General features: G+C 40.7%; 1 protein-coding gene and 1 non-coding gene across 4 annotated transcripts; both read left to right on the forward strand.

Moving 5' to 3' along the window:
- The first annotated feature begins 3390 nt into the window (after window positions 1–3390).
- On the forward strand, window positions 3391–3472 carry TRNAS-AGA (transfer RNA serine (anticodon AGA)). The gene has a single exon. It is a non-coding gene; the product is annotated as a tRNA-Ser (tRNA).
- Window positions 3445–20507, forward strand: CFAP418 (cilia and flagella associated protein 418). Of its 3 annotated transcripts, XM_026099799.2 has the most exons (7): window positions 3450–3875; window positions 7080–7179; window positions 9751–9821; window positions 10380–10445; window positions 11281–11376; window positions 12735–12877; window positions 17327–20507. In XM_026099799.2, exons 1-7 carry the CDS (start codon window positions 3721–3723, stop codon window positions 17371–17373), a joined length of 678 nt encoding a protein of 225 aa, XP_025955584.2. In that variant the 5' UTR covers window positions 3450–3720; the 3' UTR covers window positions 17374–20507. The 3 variants fall into 3 exon arrangements, with proteins under 3 accessions (XP_025955587.2, XP_025955584.2, XP_025955586.2); XM_026099802.2 differs by lacking the exon at window positions 12735–12877 and having other exon boundaries at window positions 3445–3875; XM_026099801.2 differs by lacking the exon at window positions 17327–20507 and having other exon boundaries at window positions 3454–3875; window positions 12735–16615.
- Window positions 20508–21404: the final 897 nt, after the last annotated feature.

Raw genomic sequence — 21404 nt, forward strand, 5'->3', positions numbered from 1 at the left:
GAATCTTGCCCACGTTGCTACTTTTGCTGCCAAGCGTTCTTTCAAGACCTTGCCTCCCAATCTGATATCCTTACAGGGAATAATTTCATCCACAGAAATGCTTGCTAGTGGTTAAATTATGGCCAAGAATCTACATTCAGCCTGAATTTACTGATGTTGATGCACTGTACCACTACTGGAAAATTAACACAGTGTCAGTCAGAATCATATACTGGAGCATGACCAGGAACAGGATCAGAGCAATATCCTGTGACTGGGAACAAGAAGCTGAACTGGTTCTAAAAGGAAGCTTGATCTATTTTCATGTGCTGGAAGCAGCAGCACACCTTGGTGAGAGGCAGGCACTTTGTACCTGCCTCCATCCCAGCCTTTCAGGCAGGAGATGGGAAGGCAGAAAGGACTGCAACATGCTGCCACCACACCAGACTAGTGCCCCACTGCATTCATTTCCCCCCTAGCTGCCAGTGGGTAGCTCTGAGGAAATGATGGCTTTAGTATTCCCCAGCTCTGCTGGCCTCTGGGATGAGAGCACTCCCAGGGGAGTTCATCATTCAGAGGAGAGGGTTGAGGCCAGCTCTGCTTGACTTCAGTTAGGGCTGTCTTGGCTTCCCAGGGTAAACAGGGGAAGCCAAATTAACATCTTGCTCTAACAAGTTATTTTGTCCTTGTCAGTCACAGAAAAATCCAGTTTTATCAACACTGCTGAGAAGACTTGCAGTGGCTTGAGGATTATAGAACATGATGGCTTCCACTCAGGACAGTGTTCCAGTTCTGTCATCTCTTTGAGTGGATACACTAGGAAAGTCACCCCAAAAAAATCCATCACCAGACAAAATGGTCATTTTGTACTTGAGATCGACACTTTTCCAACTCTCACCAGCCAGTAATGGTTCTGTTTGCCAATACAAGCCCCGTGTAGTCAGTGAGATTGATGATTTGCACAAGTGAATTCACTCATTTCCTAAGAGAGGACAAAATTCAGGGTACAACCTCAGCTCATTTCTCCTGTACTCCTTTTTCCTGGCCACAGCTTAGCTGAAGGCCGAGTATGTCAGATTTACCTCGATATGATTCCAGGGACTGATCTGGAATTAATTTGACCCAGTAAGTCTCTTTGATTGCATCAGGCCTTTCAGAAGTTTTGAACAACAAGGATCTAAATAGCAGGCAGTAATCTGCACAAAAAACAGTCTCTGCAGTTTAAGGAATTTTAAAGGTCTGTGCCTTTTTTTCTTTTTTTGGTTTCAAATGCTTTCCAACTGAGCAAATGCTGCAGTGGGTTCATGGGAGAAGGCCTTGAGGCACCCCTGACTTTGGCACTGTTATCCCATAGACACTCCATACATTTTTGGCACCTTACAACAGACACATTGACAGCCACAGGATTGATGGAAAGGGAAAGAAGCTGTTCTGCAGTCCAAAGAGAATGTACTCAGATTTCTAAGGCCATTTGAAAAAATGCCAGAGTGATACTTGATTTCAGCATTCTTAAGCTCCTTTAAGATGATGCAGCAAGTGGTCTTTTCCACATGTGATGATGTATTTCAGGACAAGATTTTCTTCAAGATTTTCCAAGCCTGTGGGCTCCTGATCCTTTTTCAAATTACAGACATGATAGCATACCAGGGAGAATTGTGATTAGTTTAAACTCTCCACAGCTGCAAGAGATGAATGTAAAAATTCCACCAAAAAATCCACTTCTTCTGGATTGAATTTACCTACATGACACCGAGTTCTAACCAAGGGACCACTTAAAAGAGCTGGAGCAGCATCAACACTATTTGGTTTCTTCCATCACATCAACCCAGGGAAGGCTCACAACTGTTCTACCCAACACATCTCCCAGCAGCGCTGTCATTATACGGGCTGTGGTATTAAAGCAGCCCTGAGATGCGAGGAAAATGGAATGATGAAATAAAACCTTAAGTACGAGGGAATTCAAACAGGGCTTGCAACTCATTACTGGAAATACCAGGAGAATTGTAAAACACCTTGTAACCGAGAGGCTTTGCTTGGAGCTGTTAAGGACTGCAGCCCCCACTTCATCACAGGCTGACAGATTTTCAACAGTCTTGGCAAGGGGGGCTAGCACTGAGCTTTCTGTCAGCTGACTAAAGGAGATGGCAATGCTTTATTTTACTTAACAGGACCTTTCTCTTTCTAAATTGCTTCCTTGAGTTTCCAATCAAATATAATAACATACAGCATTCACCTCCAACATTTTTCTTAAAGTGTCAGTATTGACAAAGTTGGCTATGTGCCCACTTTGAAACATTTGACCTTCCACTTGTCTTTGAAGACAGAGGAGGCCAGAGCATGCGTTGGGAGACTGGTGACTGGCATCCGGTAGGTACACCTGGATTTATTAACAAGGCAATATGCAAGATTCTGTTGTTAGGGGAATTACCTCAAAAATACTGAATAAAGTGGAAAAAAATGCTCCTTAGCTCCTTCTTTAGCTGACTTCTTTAAATATGCTGTGCATGGCTTGAGAACTCAGCATCAATTGGAAACCTGCTAATCTCTCCAGCTGTGCAATAGGGAATAGTTTCTCCAACTCCCTTTGACGTTGCATGATTTTACCGGCACATTTTTCACTTTTCTTTGGGTTCTATCAGCTTTGAGGCCGCAACGAATTGGCCTGATCGCCAACGCAGAAACGCACCCACACAAACCCGCAGAGGTCCTACAGCCCCTGGGGCAGGTGGTGCCGCGCTACAGTCACTGCCCCATGGCCACCACTGGAACCGGGCGCCCCACATCCCAGCCGGCGCCTCCTTCCTCCCTGCCGCAGTGCCGCCGGCCTCTACCCATCCTCACCAAACTGTAGCCCTGATTTTCAAGACACTTCGCTCTTCGCTTTGAGACATACCTGTTTTTAATGGGACTGAGTCCCTTTTCTCAACAAGTGTTTCTAACCTAAGCAAATAACAGACTTCTCCCAAGCAACTGAGGAGAGTTGGACCATTTTCTCAGAATCACAGCAACATGTAAAAACGTGATTTCTTTTTGCTTTAAATGCACCACCACAGAAAACACAGAACTACATTAAAAATACATTAAGCATAGAGTCTATTTCCTATCTTTCACTCCACCCATAAGGACACATACCCCAAATGCCAAACCATAACCCTCAGAGTTGTATCAGAGAGCATCGGCCCCCCGAGACGTTACTGCTCTCTCTGCCGGGGGCCGCAGAGGGCCCCGGCCGGCCCCCGGCCCGCGCACCGGCACGGGCCGGTTGGGACGGGCCGGTTGGGACAGGCGCGGCGGTAGCGGGCGCGCGCTGCCCTAGTGTGGCGGTACGGGAGGCTGCTGTATGCGTAGTCAGGCGCGGCGGTAGCGGGCGCGCGCTGCCCTAGTGTGGCGGTACGGGAGACTGCTGTATGCGTAGTCGTGGCCGAGTGGTTAAGGCGATGGACTAGAAATCCATTGGGGTCTCCCCGCGCAGGTTCGAATCCTGCCGACTACGGCCGGGGCCGCCGCGCCCCAGGCGTGATTTTTATTTCCCGCTCGCCCTGCCCGACGGGAGGCGGCGCACGGACGGCGGGGCGGGGGTGAAGCCCGCCTCGCCTCGCCGCGCGGGGCCGGTGCGGCGAGCTCCCGGGACGCCCCCCTCTTCCCCTCTCCCCGCAGGTGGCGGAGGCCCCGCCCCTGCCAGCGCGGGGGCGGTGCGCGAGCGGCGGGGCCGCCTTGGCAACCGCCGGCGGCGGCGGCAAGATGGCGGACGACCTGGACCGGCTGCTGGACGAGGTGGAGCAGCGGCTCTGCCGCTTGCCAGCGCGGGCGGTGGGCGACGGGCGGGACCGCGGCGGGGGCGAGGACGACGGCGAGGAGAAGGGAGCGGCGGCGGCGGCGGCGGCGGCGAAGGCCAGGTTGGCGGCTGGCCGCTGGGGCGCGTTCCGCCGGGGTGGGTCGAGGCCGGTGCTGCCGGGGGGAGGGGCCGCCATTCCCCGTGGCCGGGCTGAGTCTGCCGGGGAACTAAAAGTAATGAAATTAAGGGTCTGAAACAGTGGCCGGTGGTAAACGAGCGTCTGATGTTTGTTCTCAAGTACTCGAGTTGCGTGCCAGCAAACTCGGTTACTGAAGACAATAAATTTGTCTCTTGAGAGTATGTGACCCTCAGAATAAATGTGACAGTAAAAGCTATATTAATTTACTTGTCAGTCAGAATCTGATGTTACTTAGCTGTATAACTGACCTTGTGATGTATAAATATGTATATAAATCTTCTGGCTTCTAGCAGGAAGAACTTCAATCATAGTATTATCGAAAGTCTTGTTCTGTGGATACTTCTGAGAACTCTATTAAACATATCTTCAACAGTAAGGGCATAATTTATGCTGTTCACGCTTTTCTGTGTCCAGTTCAAATTTCCTGACTATCAAAGTGATTGTTACAGTCTGAATACAGACAGTTTCAGCCATTTCAGCATCACCTTTGACACTACTGCTGTGCTGTCTGACAAGTAGCTGCAGCTAAATGCCCACAGATTTACATCCTAACTGTTACAAGTGTCTCAAACGCTCGTTTAAAGGTCTGTGGGTTGTCAGCTGTCTGTCCAGGAGGCAGTTAGCCAGGTATCTGTAAAGGTCAGCTGCTGGTCACCTACACCACAGATACTCCAAACTCTCAGTCAAGGATCTTAGAGAGCCACATGATCAATACGAGACCAACAAGTCCACTGTCTTCGGCCACATTACTGGACTCCTCCATTGCTTGCATACTGGTTAGCTAAACATCTTAATTAAATCAGTCCAACTGCAATATATAAAAATACACTATTTTCTTCTTTCTCAGAAATACGTTCGTTCATGATGGGTTGCTGCAGCAGTACTACAGGTCTCCCTTTCTTTGACAAAGGGCTAGCAAACAGCAGACTTGAGTGACAAGACTTCACTTGAGTGAAACCAAAGTGCAGGTGATTTCTCTAAATGTGTACAGTTTGGCAGGAATTCCTTTTCAGAATTTTTAGATTGGGTTGAAGCATTGTTGGTACACAACCAGAAGACTTTCTGTCAAGTTGGCTTTTATAAAATTACTGCCATTGAAGTATTTTGGCCAATAAATCCTTTACCATGGACCTACCAATTGCTTTATAAGATTGAAGGCAGTATTTTTGTTCAGTACCCTTGCAGCTGTCAAAATATACCTCTTCTCTCCTGGGATTGCAGTGTTGCAGAATTATTGCATGAAAGTATTTTTGTCTTGTGCTTCCTAAATTTGTTTGAGACAGACTGCTATGATTTGCCTGTGTTGCAGCTAACTACTTGTCAACTGTCACTTGACTGGACTATGTTGAGTTTTCAAATTCAAAACATCTTTGGTGTAGCTATCATATCTTTTTTAACATTTTTTTTCACTTTTATCACAGCCTTTGCTGTTGTATCATATTATAGTCAAAATGGCAAAGTGCAGGTCGCGTGTCCTCCACTAATTCGGTTACAACTCTGTGACCTGTGTACTATGCTAAGGAGTAGTAAATCAGTAAATGCAAGCATCTGTTTCAAACCTGTTTTGCAAAAGATGCTGGTTGTAAGAATGGGCCGTATTCCACTTGTGCATGGATGACATTTGTCTATCTGATCTTACAAATTTAAACAAAGCATCTCCCTTGAAGCAGCTTCTTTCTGCCAGTGCATTAGCAGCCTGGCCTTGACCTTTGTTAGATTTCTTTCTTGACTGCAGGATCACACTGGGGAATGTTTATTAATATCTTTTCAGGCTTCTGTGAAGGAGATTGATCCACGCTGCCTCCTCAGTTAGGTCTGCTATTACTGAGAGTGTTCGATTCACAGTGTGTGCAATCCCTGTTGTCATTTCAGATTCTTCAAATCCATCAACAGACTCACTGAATCATCTTTTTGAAAGAGGATAGATAGCACAACACCTTCTGGCTACTATATTAAATGGCACTCTGTTTTTTTATATGGTGAGAAAGACCACGCATTTCCATGCAACGTTAACATCCTCTGTCAAACAGGCCAAGAAAGATGAACTTTCCAGACACATCCAGCCTCATGCTTTTATTTTTTCAGGACTAATGTGTAATTAATCCAATAATAATACGTGTGAATAGCCTTGCCCAGTACTCTAGTGCTAATAAGACTGCCATTCTGAACTGCTAACAAAGGATCTTTGGTGTCCTGGGTTATAAAATAAAATCACACACTGATGCACTACTCAAAAAGAATAAATTAAAAGGGTTTTTTTATTGGAAATTCTGTGTATCACCAGGCTGTAGGCACAGAATTTAGTGAGCAGATTCTCTGTTTTCAAAAATAAGTTGCACTAGTTATTTTTCTTCTGAACACAATGCTAAGGGATGGGTTTAAATTTGCATGCAGTAGAAACAGAACCCCTCCCCACCATACACAGTTGTCGCTTTTTCTGTGTATTACCCCAATATTTTGGCACTGCCAGCTTATAAGATTGGCTTATGTTATGGAGATCTGTCAATGCTTCTATGTGGGCAGTAACAGTACCATTTGCAGTGGTGATCTACCATCCGTGAAAGTCTGCTACATTTCCATCAAAGACTGCTGGACACCTGGAACAATGGCGCACGTTAGGTGGGATGAGTGGGGCATCATCAAGTTTACCAATTTTAACATCTGATTTGAAGCATTATTTCAGTGTTCTAGAGACTTTCATATTTGAATTAGTCTGAAAAAGTTAGGAAACAATTGTACAAAGCAGTATGTTCTAAATTGTGTTGCAAGTTCTGTAGCATGACCAGAAAGCTCCTACTGACTTTTCTATATTCCTGCTGCTGAAGACCTATAAGAAAAATAAGGGCTGTCCAATTTCTTCCTCAGTTATCCCAGTTTTATTCAGCACAAAAATGGTTGAAAACAACACAAAAAAAAAGGTCAGAAGACTTATGATGGGGCAGTTAATCAGGCACTGAAAGGAGTCATCCTGCAGTCTAGATCTGATCCATCGTGAATTGGACAGCCTTACTTAGATACTATAGTGATATCAGAGGAGAAAAAGCTGTAACGAATTTTGTTCTTTATAGCTACTCTGATTGGTCATTTTACAAAATGAAGGTTCTTTTTTGTTGGTTTTTCTTTCAGATCAGCTAAACTATTAATGAGCGCTGGCAGCAGTGAAGAAAATATAGACGACATTTTTGATGAAATATGTAATGACAGCAGTTTCGCCAAAACCTCTCTGGTGAGTAGAAGTCTGGAGAAATGCAGAAGGGATGAGGTTCAATGAAGAAAAGAAAAGCACCATAAATTAAAACTGTTTTCAAGCAAAAAAATGAATTAAAATCAGCTGTAGGATAAACGTACAGAATAGTCAAGCAGGAACGAAACTGCAATAATCACTACAGAGTGAGGAACAGGAGAGATATAAAGAGATGGTTTTAGCAAGGCAGTGATAGGCAGTTATGAGAAGTGTAAGTGTCAAGGTACAGCATGATGTCATATATCAAAGCAGTCTAAGTTAATATTTTGTTTTGAAATGAAGGATGCAATCTTTATTTTTTCCTGAGATAAGCACTTAGAACTATAAAATCATGTAACAGTTGAGGCTGGAAGAACCTCATTAAATCATCTAGTCCAACCCCCTTGCTCAAAGCAGAGTCAACTAGGGCAGGTTGCTCAGGGCCATGTCATGTCAGGTTTTGACTCCAAGGATGGGGACTTTCACAACCTCTCTGGTCAGCCTGTTTCAGTGTTCAGCCACTCTCACAAGAAGTGAAGTTTTTTCTTATGTTTAAGTGGAGTTTCCTGTATTTCAATATGTGCCAATTGCCTCTTGTTCTGTCACTGAGCACCACTGAGAAGAATCTGGCTCCATCGTCTTTACTCTCCCCATCAGTTGTTTATACATATTGATCAGATCCCCCCGAGCCTTCTGTTTTCCAGGCTGAACAGTCCCAGCTCTCACAACATCTCCTCTTATGAGAGATGCTCCAGTTCCTTAATCATCTTTGTGGCCCTTCACTGGACTAGCACCAGTACGCCCATGTCTCGTACTGGACAGCCAAGGACTAGACACAGCACTCCAGATGCAGCCTCTTGGAGTAGGGGGGAAGGATCACCTCCCTTGACCTGCTGGCAATGCTGTGCCTAATGTAGCTCAGGATGCGGTTGGCCTTCTTTGCTGCAAGGACACGTTGGCTCATGGTCAACTTGTCCACCAGGACCCCCAGGGCCTTTTCTGCAAAGCTGTTTTCCTGCTGCTCAGCCCCCAGCCTGTACTGGTGCATGAGGCTATTCCTTCCCAGGTGCAGGACTTTGCATTTCCTCTTTTTGAACTTCATGCAATTCCTCTAAACTCTTGTCCAGCCTGTTGAGGTCCCTCTGAATGGCAGCACAACTATCTGGAGTATCGACCAGTCCTCCCAGTTTTGCACCATCTGCAAATGACTTCTGCGTTTAGCAGCCGGAGGTAGAAATGAAGCTGCAAATTTACACAGTGAGGACAAGAAGAAGTAAAGAGTCATAGAAGAGGTAGAAAATAAAAATTCATTTAGATACCATCAATAGAAGATTGTTTTATTTACACTCCTAGCCCCCTGCGCGGACTCTCTTATTTTCATATATGAGTGACCTTGTCTTCATTTTGTATACCTTTGGTTCCTTACAGAGTGACTTAATCTGAAACAATAAAAAACACTTGTATACTGCAATAAGCATGTACAAGTGAGAGAAAATTATGTCAGCATACCTGCATCATTTTATCAGCCCATATATTCCTAGGACTTCCGATTTACCTAGAAATCTAATACCGGTTTTATGTGCAGCAAATGCATGTTGCCAGTTAGCAAACATTTTCAAAGACACATTATCTTTTTGAATAATACTAAGTTCCTGATGAGTTTTCACTAAACAAAACTCAAATACACTGGGGGACAAGATTCCCAAATTAAAACTGTTTTTAAAAGGAAAACTATTAAAAAGAAGGTGTAAAATACTAAATGGTGAATGTAATGTCAAAGTGATCAAATGGTGTTGAATTTCTTCAGGTAGGGTTGGGAGCTGACTATGGGAAGAGAAGCGATCAGCAGACTATTGTGTTAAAGGCATGCAAACACGACTGTAAATTTTGGATCTTAATTAGACTTCAGAGAGGTGTTGGACTGTTACTCTTTTTTCAGATATTTATGAACAGACACAGGATATAATTGCAGGGACCCAGAAAATCTGAAGATAAAAAGCCTGAGGTTCTATGAATACTATGCACTTAAGTTCTGTTCACATTTCATTTTCAGACCTTTTTATGGATCTGGCTATCAAAACTCAGTTTTTAAACATGCATACTGATTTTCAGTGCTCAGCTTACATATTTAAGAATGGTATGGTTATGTTTTTCTAAAGTTCTGGGGAAACTGAGAACCAGAAAGATAGGAAAGACATTTATTTCGGTTTTGTATTTTAGCTCATATTTATTTATTCTTCTTCCTCTTGTTATCTCCTTCCGTTAACCAAGTAGACTGTTTGGAGAAGAAGCCTGCTCTCTTCCTTCCTAGAAAACACTTTATGAAGTAGAGATTGCATCTGAGGAAAGAACTGCCTGGGCCAAGTGTGCTGTCAGCTCGGTTCCCTATCCATCTGTTATTTCAGCAGATTTTGTCTCAGAGAGTCTTACAGAAAACTAAGCAAGAAAATTCCTAATTTCTCAGTCCCCTTCTTCTGTTACTGAGATTTTCTGTCTTTTGCTTATTAAGTAAAACAGAATATTGTTATACTGTTATACTGCTGCCTTTTTCTCTTTGCTTACTTTTTTAAATAGAAATCGAAGTCTAACTCTGGAGGTATCACACCTCACAGCAGTAGTCTTGTCATGCAGGCTTATGGGAAAAGGTAAGTGAAAAATTCTTTGACCAGTTGAACATAACTTAATTGTAGTGTGTCATCAGTCTAGTAGATATTACTACTGTTTAAATTATGCTGAAATTAAATAAGAAAGAAAGTATTTAGGGAAGCTTTTTTTGAAAAAGCAAAGATAGAATACACAAAGTTAATTCTGAAGAATTAATAGCATGTTCTCGTGTGGTCAAGATTATTTACAATTTAAATAATTATTGAAGAACAGCTTCCTTTGCCTTATGAAAACACACAGTTATCAAAAGCTGCAGTATGTAGTCTTTGATATGGAGATTGGCTCTCACAGAGTTTTTCTTTGAATGCCTTGGTAATGGACATTTTAAAATTCTAGTTTGTAAGCATCTGAATGCTTTACCTGTGTTCAATAAACTGTTACTATAGAAATACCATGCCGTAAACTACTAGAAGAAAAATTTTGTTGAAAAGGCACACCTACTTGAAGTAGTATGACACAGAACAGTTTAATTTAGTTTTGTACTACTTTCTCCAGAATGTTTTACTGCAGTTTAATATTTTTCTATGAAATCCGTATAGGTGCTGTCCAGTGTATCTAGGTGGAAGCTCCTCACCATATGGTATAGGAACAAATATTTCAAAAAGGTAGGGAACATGAAAAAAATATTTTACTTGCTTTATCATTGTTTTTATCACAACTGCGGTTCTGTCATGATACAGCATATATTCTGAGTTTGAATTGTACAGGACAGCTATATACTCATTTCAACATGTGGCTGCCCATAACTGCAATTAGAGTCAGCTGATCGCTTCCAATTCCCTGTTCTTGATCACCAAATCATTGCCTTGTTTGTGTGAGGAGTTGAAAGATGTGTACAAATGAGGCAATGGACTGCAAAAAACAAAAGGGTATCTTGTAATTAAGGAAATTGCTGCTGTAGACTATTGTTTTTTTTTCCTGCCTCTCTTCAGCTTTCTATGCGATGCTGAGTATGTCACTTAAATCAGTGGGCCGTGTTTTCCAGGATCTTGACCTGAAGATAGGCAGAGTGCTTTGCAACTGCAGCTGAGCTTAGTGGGAGAAGTGCTTTACAGATGCATCTCCAACATCCTATAGAACATTATTACTTTTCCATCTAGCATTTTGCTGCAGTAATTATGCACTTGATGCATATTTGGATGATGCTCAGGTAACACATCAGTGAGGAGGACAAAAGAGAATATATCAAGAAAACATCAGTTTATTTGATACATTCAGTGAGGTAAGGAACCTGTCAAAATGCTACATGATCATACAGTTAAAATACATACCATAATAAATGTGCCAGAGATGTAAAAATTTAAGATTACAAGGCAGTCTTACTTCTGGCATTTCTCGGTCTATACTTTCTGCTGTACTTTAAAATGGTAATGTTCTTCTTGTGTAGTTTCTCTGCATATAATAAGCTTTTGGGGGTTTTGTTCTCTTTTCTTTGACCAGAACATGTGATCAGCTACGTTGTACTGCTTGTGACTTCCGCGTGTCACTTTACAATGACTACATATGGGATCAGTCCTGTGATTATCTTTTTTTCAGGTATGCCACAGGTGGATTTGGTATTAATATTGTGTTACTGTGCTTCAGGGCCTGATCTGAATGAGAAACTTGAAAAGTCCTGAGCACTCCTGTGTTACCTACCCGGGAGCATGTGTACAACCCGTTTGGTGATTGGGTGGGAAGGTCTGTGGGGAAAGGGATGCAACACCTCCCATAATCACATTTCATTCTTGCCCCTATCAGTCTCCCTACTAAATACACATCTCTGCTTTTAAAAAGAATTCAGGTTTTATGCACCAAGCGGCAACTTTACTGCTGAAATAAACGGATGCTCTGTGTCATGGGTGGTGTTCTACTACAGGATATTTGTCCAGCATATACTTCAGTCTTTCATACACACTACAATTGTTTTAAATCAGCTTTTCTTTTTTTACAATATCAAGCATTATGCCCTCTGTGTAACATGTTCAGTGAAACTCACACAGTTTCATTTCTTAACAGACTTTTTTTTAAAGTGAAGTCTGATTAACTGGAGAAGTGAGATTTTGTTTTCTTGTTATATTGTGCTGCCTTTAAGTTTTCTCATTTCAGTTTTTTTCGAAGACCTGAAATTAAAGAGTTTTTATTTCCAGTTTCCCTAAAACCATATCTAATGCCAAGACTTCGGTGAAATGTAGTGTAGTAGGCATTCTCCTAATACAAACATCTAATTTAAATTCCTCTTGTTTTATAAAGTCTCTGTATGTTCCAGTTCACTGATCAAGGTAATTAATTTCGAGTATGTGCTTGACCACCAGAGGGTGTTACAGCTGGCGTAGAACAGTAATGGATAAATCATCTCCTTTTCCATTATTTTTCTTTTACTACATATTAGGTTTATTCTGTGTTTTCCCTCCAGTTTAAAAAATTCTTTGAATTAAAGACTTCTGATTTTTCCTAGTATTGAAAGCAGGATTAAAAATAGAACACTGCACTAGTCCCCTGAGATGAGTTTGGTAATTAGAAAGATTAAATAAAAATGATTCTTTCATTTAGACAAAGTCTAAATTACTCTGCTTCTGAGATCTTGAATCAATAGAAAACCCAATGCAGTGGAAGGCATTGGTGTGAAATAATAAACTCTTTCTTTGGAGGCTGAAGCAGGGTCTATAAAGCTGACATTTTGTCTACAAATCATCAAGTTTCAATTGACCTGAGAGGACAGCAACTATACACTGAAACCTTCTCTCAGAAAAGGACTCTGTTCAAAAATAGAATTTAAGCATATCTGTTAATTCATTGGTGACAGTGGCACTCAAAAATGTGCTTAAGAGCTTTTCTGATTTGAAATGACCTCATGAGTCTTTTTACTTTTAAAAAATATGCCTGATCTTAAATTGAACTCACTTGATTGACAGGAATAACATGCCTGAACTCAGTAAACTAAGGGCGAAGATGATCAAGAAGAAAGGATCACGGGCATATGCTTGTCAGTGCAGCTGGAGATCCATTGATGAATTAACTGATCTCCAAACAGACCAGCAGCTTCGATGGGTTTGTGGTAAACATGCAGAATGAAGTCCTCTTGTCTGTTGTAGCTACTTTTATGCAAAAAACAGCTCACAAGCTCAATTTGTTTCCCACACAGTTTTCTGAGAGTGGATGGGAACCTGAATACTTATATCTAGAGATAGATTACAACACCCAGAGTTCAAACTGAAAACTTTTTTTCACTTCAACTGTATTGCAAACCATTGCATTGTTAGAAGAAACAGCCTATTTGGAGGCTTTTTGGAGACTAAATGAGCTTAAAGCTTATTTTCAGTAGTGTTAAGGAAAGGAAGAGGAGGTTAACAGACTTAGGTATGGGGCAAAGAATAGAAGAATATCAGCACCTTGGCTGTGTTCCTCATATCCAGCAGAGAGCCTTATTTCCCACATCTGCAAAATCTGTGACTCAAAGAAAATGATGAGCTGAGATGCAGCCATAACACAAGCATATGAATTTCTATATGGAAATTAATATTACTGTTCCACTTTTCCCATAGCTGTCAACAGTCATAGATCTCCTAAAAGATTACCGCAAGATCAGCTTTCACCACAAAGGTTTTGGCACACCCCAAAACCTTACTTTCTGTTGCCCACCAGTAGCCAAGAACTGCAGGTGTTGGAAATTTCCTTCCTAGTTCCTACTCCACTCCATGTGTTTCTTTCTTCAAAACTTTTTCTGCTGAGCAAGGACTTTCTGTTGAAGTTCCTTGGACCTTTATCATAGGGAATTTCTTGGGCTTTCTTCAGCCTTCACTGCAAGAGGTGAACAGGTTATTGAACAATACTGTGTAGTTTATAAAGTGTTCTGAGGAATATTTGGTTCTGTTCCACCAATATTTTCAAGGAAAAAAAAAGCTCAGACTTTAAGAGTGAGAAAAATATATCCCCACTGACTTTCATATTTGGAATCTTTTCAGTTTACATAGTTTCGCTTCAAAATACTACATATTCAGAAAGGATATCTGTCCTGTTTCAACACATACTCCTCCCCCAGTAACATCATAATATCATGTTACTTGGCAAGTTGTTTTGGTTACAGTTAACGTCACTGTACTTTATAAGCTTCTTCCTTTTCACTACTTACTTATAAACAAGACAGGAGTTGGTTTTGTTTTTTGCAGGGGAAAGGAAAGGGTTACCAGTCCTGGAAATTGTTACATTGAAAAATGTCCCAAGTTCCAAAGAGAGACAGTGGGAACATTTCAAAATGAGGTGTAACTAAAAAAAAAGGGGGGGGGATGAGAAATCTGTCAGTATTTTTGTTGTGCATATGATACTGTACAGATAAATTCAAAATGACTTGCCTTGTGCAATTCCAGTTATACAGAGCTGTTTCTGTTTTTATGAAATGTTGCTCACTGCCCTAATCTGTACACGATCAGTCTGTTCTTTTTCTGAGCCTTTCCAAGGCAGTTATATGGTCTTTCTTACGGAAGTCATCTATTGAATCAGCAGCCTTGTCTGTACCCCTCTGAAAGAGCAGGTCCTGGTAATGGCCAGAGGTGTCATGTACTCTGCATCCCACCCATCTTCTTGGGTGAGTGTTTGTGCAGAGCCTGTGGAGGACCTGCAGCGTGTCAGGGAGGCCTGACAGTGCGCCTGTACACGGTGCTCCAGTGCCCTAGAGTTCACGTTCCAGGGGCTGTGCTGGTAGGCACAGAGATGAGCCTAAAACATGGTGGTTGGCTTTGGAGAAGAACGTCAGTTTCCCCTGGCATAATGATACAGACATATTTAGTATAATTTGTTGTTTCCAGGGCAATTGGTGTTTCAGGTTGAAGTTCCAACTGCTAGAGTCTAATACTGCAGGTTTGGGAGACAGGGAGACCTGGAGATCAGTTGGTCAGTGCTCAGCAGATACTGGACTAGGTCAGCTTACTTTCTGCCCTTTACAAAGAGATACCTAAGTGATTTTTATTCCTAAGGAACTTCAGAGCTGATGGTAAGAGAAGAACCCAACAGTAGTATGTAATTTAATAACAAGCACTGCAGAAGAAAAAAACTACTTTCCATTCTCCATCTTGAAGAAAAATACATTTCAGTAACAGCTTTGGCTCACCTCTTCAAAGGACTTTGGAGACTGTGATGACTGAGTAGCCCAGGGGATGCGGTTTTGGCCTGGATTTCCACTGGAACTTGTGCCATAATGCAGAGAACAAGTTAGGCTTGCAACTTGTGAGCAGGAAAAAGGGAAAATCTGAATACCCATCTCAGTTCATAACACCAAGTCTTATGGAGTTGTCCGATGCCATGTCACTTGGCAAAGGAGCATGTCTCCTGTACCCTGTTTTAAACAAACAGGAATAGTCATCCCCCTCTGGAATAGTTTACGCTGCCAAGTGTGTGAAGGAAAACGTGGAAACAAAAGGTCAAGACATCTGTTCTGGTGATTTGGTGACAAGAAGACAGAAAGCTTGCAGCAGTTGAAAATGGAGGCTAGGGAGGAATTGAGACAAAAGGTCTGAGAGTGTAGAAGTAAAAGGAATTGACACAAATACCTATTGATAGTATCAGTCAGCAATTCTCAGAGGTCACCTCATCCCTCAGTCTTCTTTTAGTCTAGAGAAGTGTAGAAACAGTATTGTTTCTGGATAGAGATCGTTATCGTGTGATTATATCGCTAGCACCCTTAAGATTGCACTCCAGGCACTGAAAATTTAGAAGATGGTCTCTTTTGTAGATGTGTGTGGAAACCTGAGCATTTCCCTGAAATCATCATGTTTATTCAAGTACAGTTACTTGTTTCTGACCTTGAACAGAATGGTGGGCTATGATAGCTCTTTGTCTAAGTGAAGTTAAAGATGTGTAGAAATAGTACTTACTGCATTGTCTTTCATTACAGAATTTAGCCTATTTCTAGATTGGAGAATAGTTACTATGTCATTAAAAGTAATTATCTTGGAGGAAAGAGGAGTGGTATTAAGAATTAGATTTTCCTGCCTGTGTTTTCTTCAGTGTTAACATATCACAAACCACTGCAAAATCCTCAAATGAGAAGAATGTCAAGAAAGCTAAAATTGGAGCTTGAACACTTATTTGATGAAGGTATTACAAGATTGCACATGTATTTCAATATGTAGCCTAGTCCTTAAGTGATACTTCCTTGTCAGTTATCTGAGATAGTAGGGATTTTACAACAAATTTTGTATAAGAATGCAGTTCAGCTGTTGTCAAACAGAAGTACTGCAGAACAGTTTTGCTAAGTATAAATGTGACCTTTGTTTTCTTCCAGTTTTTGCTCTGGAAGAAATAATACCATTTTTGCCTGTGGAATGGGCACAATGAAAATTTAAGACTTCCATTTTGTTTGAGTGAGTTGCTTGGAAATTTTCTAGCTTGCACCATTATTATGTAGCAGATCCCTCAGCAAAACAAGACAATGAAGTATGACAAAATGAGTCCACACAAAAGCATTCTCTTGGAAATGTAATCAGTGATTTAATGCCACCCCAACATCTTGTCTTCTAAAGCAGTTTCCCTGCAATACCTCTGGATAGGAATCAAATTCTGATGTATGCAATACATTTTAATAGCTTTTCTTTATCAATTTTTAATGTGCTGTTCTAACTGAGTATCTTACTTGTTTTCCCTGCAAAAATATGTCCAACTCAGAATGTGTATATAGCTCAGGAGACTTAATTATTAAGGATATTGACCTGCCATAAAACTTTACTTACAGAAGCACAATAGCATTACATATTGCAAGGTCTGTATTGTGTAAAATTGAATAAAGATTTTTTTTTATGAACACCCATTTCAGTTTTGTACTGGAGGTATTCTGAAAATGCTAGGCACTGAAAGACTGCTCACTTCTCTTGTTTCCTGACATGTGAGTCTTTGGGTCACATAACCGGTGCATGTGGTTGTCACACAATAGCGGAGGGACTATGTTAGGAGCTGCCCAGGCAAATTTTTCTTCCTGCCAGGCTGCTTTCACACAGGGCCCAGCCAATGTTCCCTGTTGTGTGACACCCGATGACTGAGGACAGGGCTGCCTGTGGGGGATGGAGCTGCAGGAGTGTCAGGTGCTGCTCAGTTGTGAGGGTCACATATTATGCCTAGGACTTGATATGTGTGCATCAAGGAAAGTGTTTTTCAGATACAGACACTTACATAAAATGAAAAGTTGGAAGAAATCTGAATCATGTGTCTTGTAAACTGATACCCTGCTGTGTTGCTCCTATTCAAGAAAAGCTTTATAAAAATTATTTAAGAACATGTTTTCTCTGGTGGAAGGGTTATGAAATGACCTCAAAACAAAAACATTAGAATTGTCCACTCATAAGAAGCAGTAAGTACTTGGTTGTTTTCGCAAGTCAGTGAGGATGTAGAAAATACTTGTGAGGTAAATGAACTTTAATTTTCTTTATCAGATAACATGAAGAGAGCACGTTAATTAAAGCTTATAAAAGTGGATGCATATTTATGGGCATTGGTCACATTTCTTGTTTCCATGCAGTTCTATTGAAAGCAAGAGGACGGCATTTCTCCACCAGAGGAATTTGAAGTGATCTTCTCAAATGAAAATCCTGTTCTTGGACAGTTTCCTGGGATAAAAGGTGGAGCCAATTGTTGTGGGAGATAGCACATAGCTAAGCTTCTTGCAGAGTGGGATGCTGATACCATTGTACCTCGGTCAAGACAGGTTATCACAAGCTTCATACCTGCCACTTAAAAGTAGGAGATCAATCAAGGAATCAGAACAGTTCCTTTGCCCTGGATCTTGCTGTAAAAAGCTGTTCTTAGTATCAGGAAGAAGTTGCTCTGCATACTTGAGTTGGAACAGATCTTGTTTCTCCAGCATGCAGAAATGCTGCATGGCATACGTTATAGATATAAATATTTCCCTTTGAATTTGGACTCCAGGTGCTGTTACTATTCAAGCAATTATTACTTCCCAGATTTAGTGGACAATGTGGACTTGGTTAGAACACACAGAAAATACCCACTAACTCGGAAGTACTTCTTTTTTATCTTAGTTACTACTTCTTACAGTGTGCTATTAGAAGGTAGCCTCCCGTGTATGTTTATAATTCACACTGATGACATTTATTCTACTGTGTTGAAGAGCAATGCCCCTCAGAAATATGTGACACTGGGTAAAATGTGATTATACAATCTAGTCTGTAGAGGGCAGAGCAACACCACTGAGTGTACTGGTTCAGCCTTCTGATTAGCTGGTCTCTGAGCACAGCTTCATACTTTGTTTTCTAGAAAAGTTATAGGTATTTGTCTCCTATGAGAATAATAAATGGGGTCTCCAGATCTTAAAAATAAATTAGTAAAAAACCAAGATTAGAAATACCAAAAAATTGCTTCTATCTGTGTAGGAAAGCAATTTAGAAGACCAAAGATGTTGCATAGGTGTCTGAATAATGGCAGTGAGACTCTAACAAAGAACTATATCCTGCTGTTCATCAGCAATTAGCCAAAGCTAAGGTTTTAGGGAAGAGTGAGTTTTAAAGGGTTGCATCAGCTGCTTGTTCGCAACCACCCTGCTTCCCATGAACACACACAGGCAGTTCTTTCAGTTTGAACTCTTTTCAGGTTCTTTGGTAATCCATTAAGTGTGAAGATATAAAGCAGATTTATAGTGAATGTAAGTAAGTATTATCTCTGTGAGGTTGTGTCTGTTTCTGTAGTCATGAATGTAGCCTTAATATCCAAAGTGATGAGGATTAAAAGTGCCTTTAAGTAGGAACACAAATATATCTAAACCGTAAAATTAGACTTTGCCTATTTCACTGGCAGAATAGAAACTATCATCTGAATTTAGCCTACTTGACAGCATGGGTGAGTGATGTCTGTAACATTTCCTCATCTCCTTTTTTCTTTCTTTTTTTTTTTTTTTTTACTTATTTCCTTCTTTCTAACAGGAGAAATAGTTGAATAAAAACAATACAATAATAGTAACAAACAAGGCTGAGTAGCATACTCTGAAAAGTTGCATGTGGAAAAGTGCTTTGGAAACATTTTATCAGACAGGAAGTAAGCCACTATTTTTTGTTTACTTCTAAACTGGAACAGATACACCTAAATAAAAGTAGAAAAAATACTACGTGCTATAAGGAGAAATACTAATGCCCACAAGAATTTGCCAAAAGCAAGCACAGCACTTTGTACAGGAGATGTCCTTTCTAGAAGTCTTCTAGAAGGATTGTAATTCTAGGGATCTGGCCCAGAAAATGGGGTGAGTCTCCACAACGCCCCCAACCATGCATACAGTCCTTGAGTCACTTCCATCCCAGGAACCTGAGCCTCACAGTTGAAGCCAAAGGCAGGAGAGAGTAAGTACAGCCTTCCGAGGGCACCAGCTTGTTTCCACCTGAGGATGCTGTGCTACAATGGCAAGTGAGCTTAATACGACTCACTGAGTTTGGGGTTTTTTCCTTTAAAATTTGTGAGACAGGTTTCCTGCAGTAGGTTGAAAGCTGTTTCCTGGTGATAGGTTTTAGATACGAGAGCTACATTCATTTGGGGCTGTTAAGACTCCTATTAGCCACTGATTTATAACTGTTAGTCAAATATAAGCAAATGATCTTGATGTTTTTCATGAGTTTAGTGAAACTGAAACCCTTACAGCCTTGGAGTTTATACTAAAGAACTGAGAGGATGGAGACATTTTCATAGTGGTCAAACAAATGCATAATATCTATCTCCAGGTACCCTACATATATCTGTTGAAAAATGTGTTTGTCTACAGAGGGAAAAATTGTTAACTAGCTTTTGAAAGGTATTGGGAGATTTATAAAGTATCCATGGAATTATTCAGTCTCTATTTAAAAGTAAGCAATTTGGCCTTACTATAAGATAATGCAATATTTGTGATAGTAATTAAATACAGTAAACATACTTTTTTCAGCTAATGCAAAGAAGCTTTGGAATAGTCAGCAATCTGCCTGTGCTCTGAAGTCTGTGTCCTGATTACATTGATGTAAACAGCATTGGCAGGAAGCGGGAAGCAGCTACCACAGACAGGAAGATTGAATTTAGTATCAAACTTGTTATCCAAGCAGAGCGGGCTGCTCAGGATACTGGTAAGAAAAGTGTATAAATTGCTACAGCGGCGTAGACTAGTCTGACTGCTGCCTATGATAGCTGCTTCTCTCTGCCTATGAAGACCATTTACATCAAAATAGTCAGGGTAAAACCTTGTGCATGGAGAAGGGTTTAGGAAGAGACTGTAACCTGACGAGTTAGCCAAAAAAGAATGCTTACCACTGTGTATTATGGTCTCATTCAGTTTCAGTTACTACCACTTGCAGGAAGAGATTGACTTGTACACTAAAGTAGGAGGATATATAGCTTTTAAAAATAAAAGTTTTGACATAGTTAGAAATAGAATTATTTTTAGTCTTATTACTCCTAAAGAAATCTAAGCTTTTGTTGAATACTGATATGCTCTGAAATGTCTGGTTTAATTTCTGGGTTAGAGTTTTTATATTAGAAGTACCATGAAGTGAAGAAGCTGACACACATCAGTTCCAGCTACTCAGAGGTATAAGCTGTTGCGGCATTTTGTTTTACACATTTTGAATCAGTGAGGCATCTTGTTTACAAGTGAAGGATGAGTGGCTTCAAAATATTCTTTGCAGTGTAATTGGTTGCTCATTAATATATGATGGACAATTTCCTTTTGAGTTCTGTGTATGATGTCCTGGGAAATCCATCTGCTCTGAGCCTATAGCACAGCAAGGCACCACTCAATCAATACGTGCTTCTCAGCAGCTAAAATGAAGAAGATTTAGCACAAAATTGTAGCATCCTTTGCATTGATTTTTCTATCAATGATGACTCTTATTTCTCCTCTCTTCCCCAAAGTGTACTGCAAAATGATTTCAAATTTTTTCAATACTTTATTGATGCCTTCAAGCTGAGATTGAAACCTGGAAATATTTTAGAAAGAATTTTTTAAAGCAGTCTTTTATTTGCATCTTCCCACATATGTCCGAAACACCTCTTTCCTCTTTTTTTCCAAGCTAGGTATGTGTTTCGCTCAATTCCAGTAAGGAAGGCTGGAAACAATTAAACTGTGAAATGGAGAGTGGTTAAAAAAAAAAAGTCTACCCATGTTTCTGGAGGGTAACACAATATATCTGTCCTGGATAACTGCAAAGAGAACTTTCTGAATTTGAATTACTAAAACAGTTTAAGGCAAGAAGATACTGGGACTCTATCTGCTCAGCAAGTTGAATATGTGTACAGCACATCACCTATCTTTAGTCTAGTGAGCACAGGAAGACCACATGACACAGCTGGTAGCAGTCTTAGCACCCAGAGTATCTAGCCAAGTGCTTCGTACAATGGTTGCTAGTGTAAGCTAAAATCCTTAATTGCTCTATTTTTGCAAAAGATTTTTTTCTCATAGTATACTGGAAATCACTCCTAAAACATGAGAGTATTACTTCTTTATATGGAATATGTTTGTAACGTGGACAATTTCCAGATGTCAAATCGTTTCTCAGACCTTACGAAAAAATTCACTATTCAGGGTTCTTGGTCAGCTCCTTGTATTTGGTTATTCAGGATATTTTCAG

Source organism: Dromaius novaehollandiae, chromosome 2 (genome assembly GCF_036370855.1).
Source record: "Dromaius novaehollandiae isolate bDroNov1 chromosome 2, bDroNov1.hap1, whole genome shotgun sequence".
NCBI classification, from domain to species: domain Eukaryota; kingdom Metazoa; phylum Chordata; class Aves; order Casuariiformes; family Dromaiidae; genus Dromaius; species Dromaius novaehollandiae.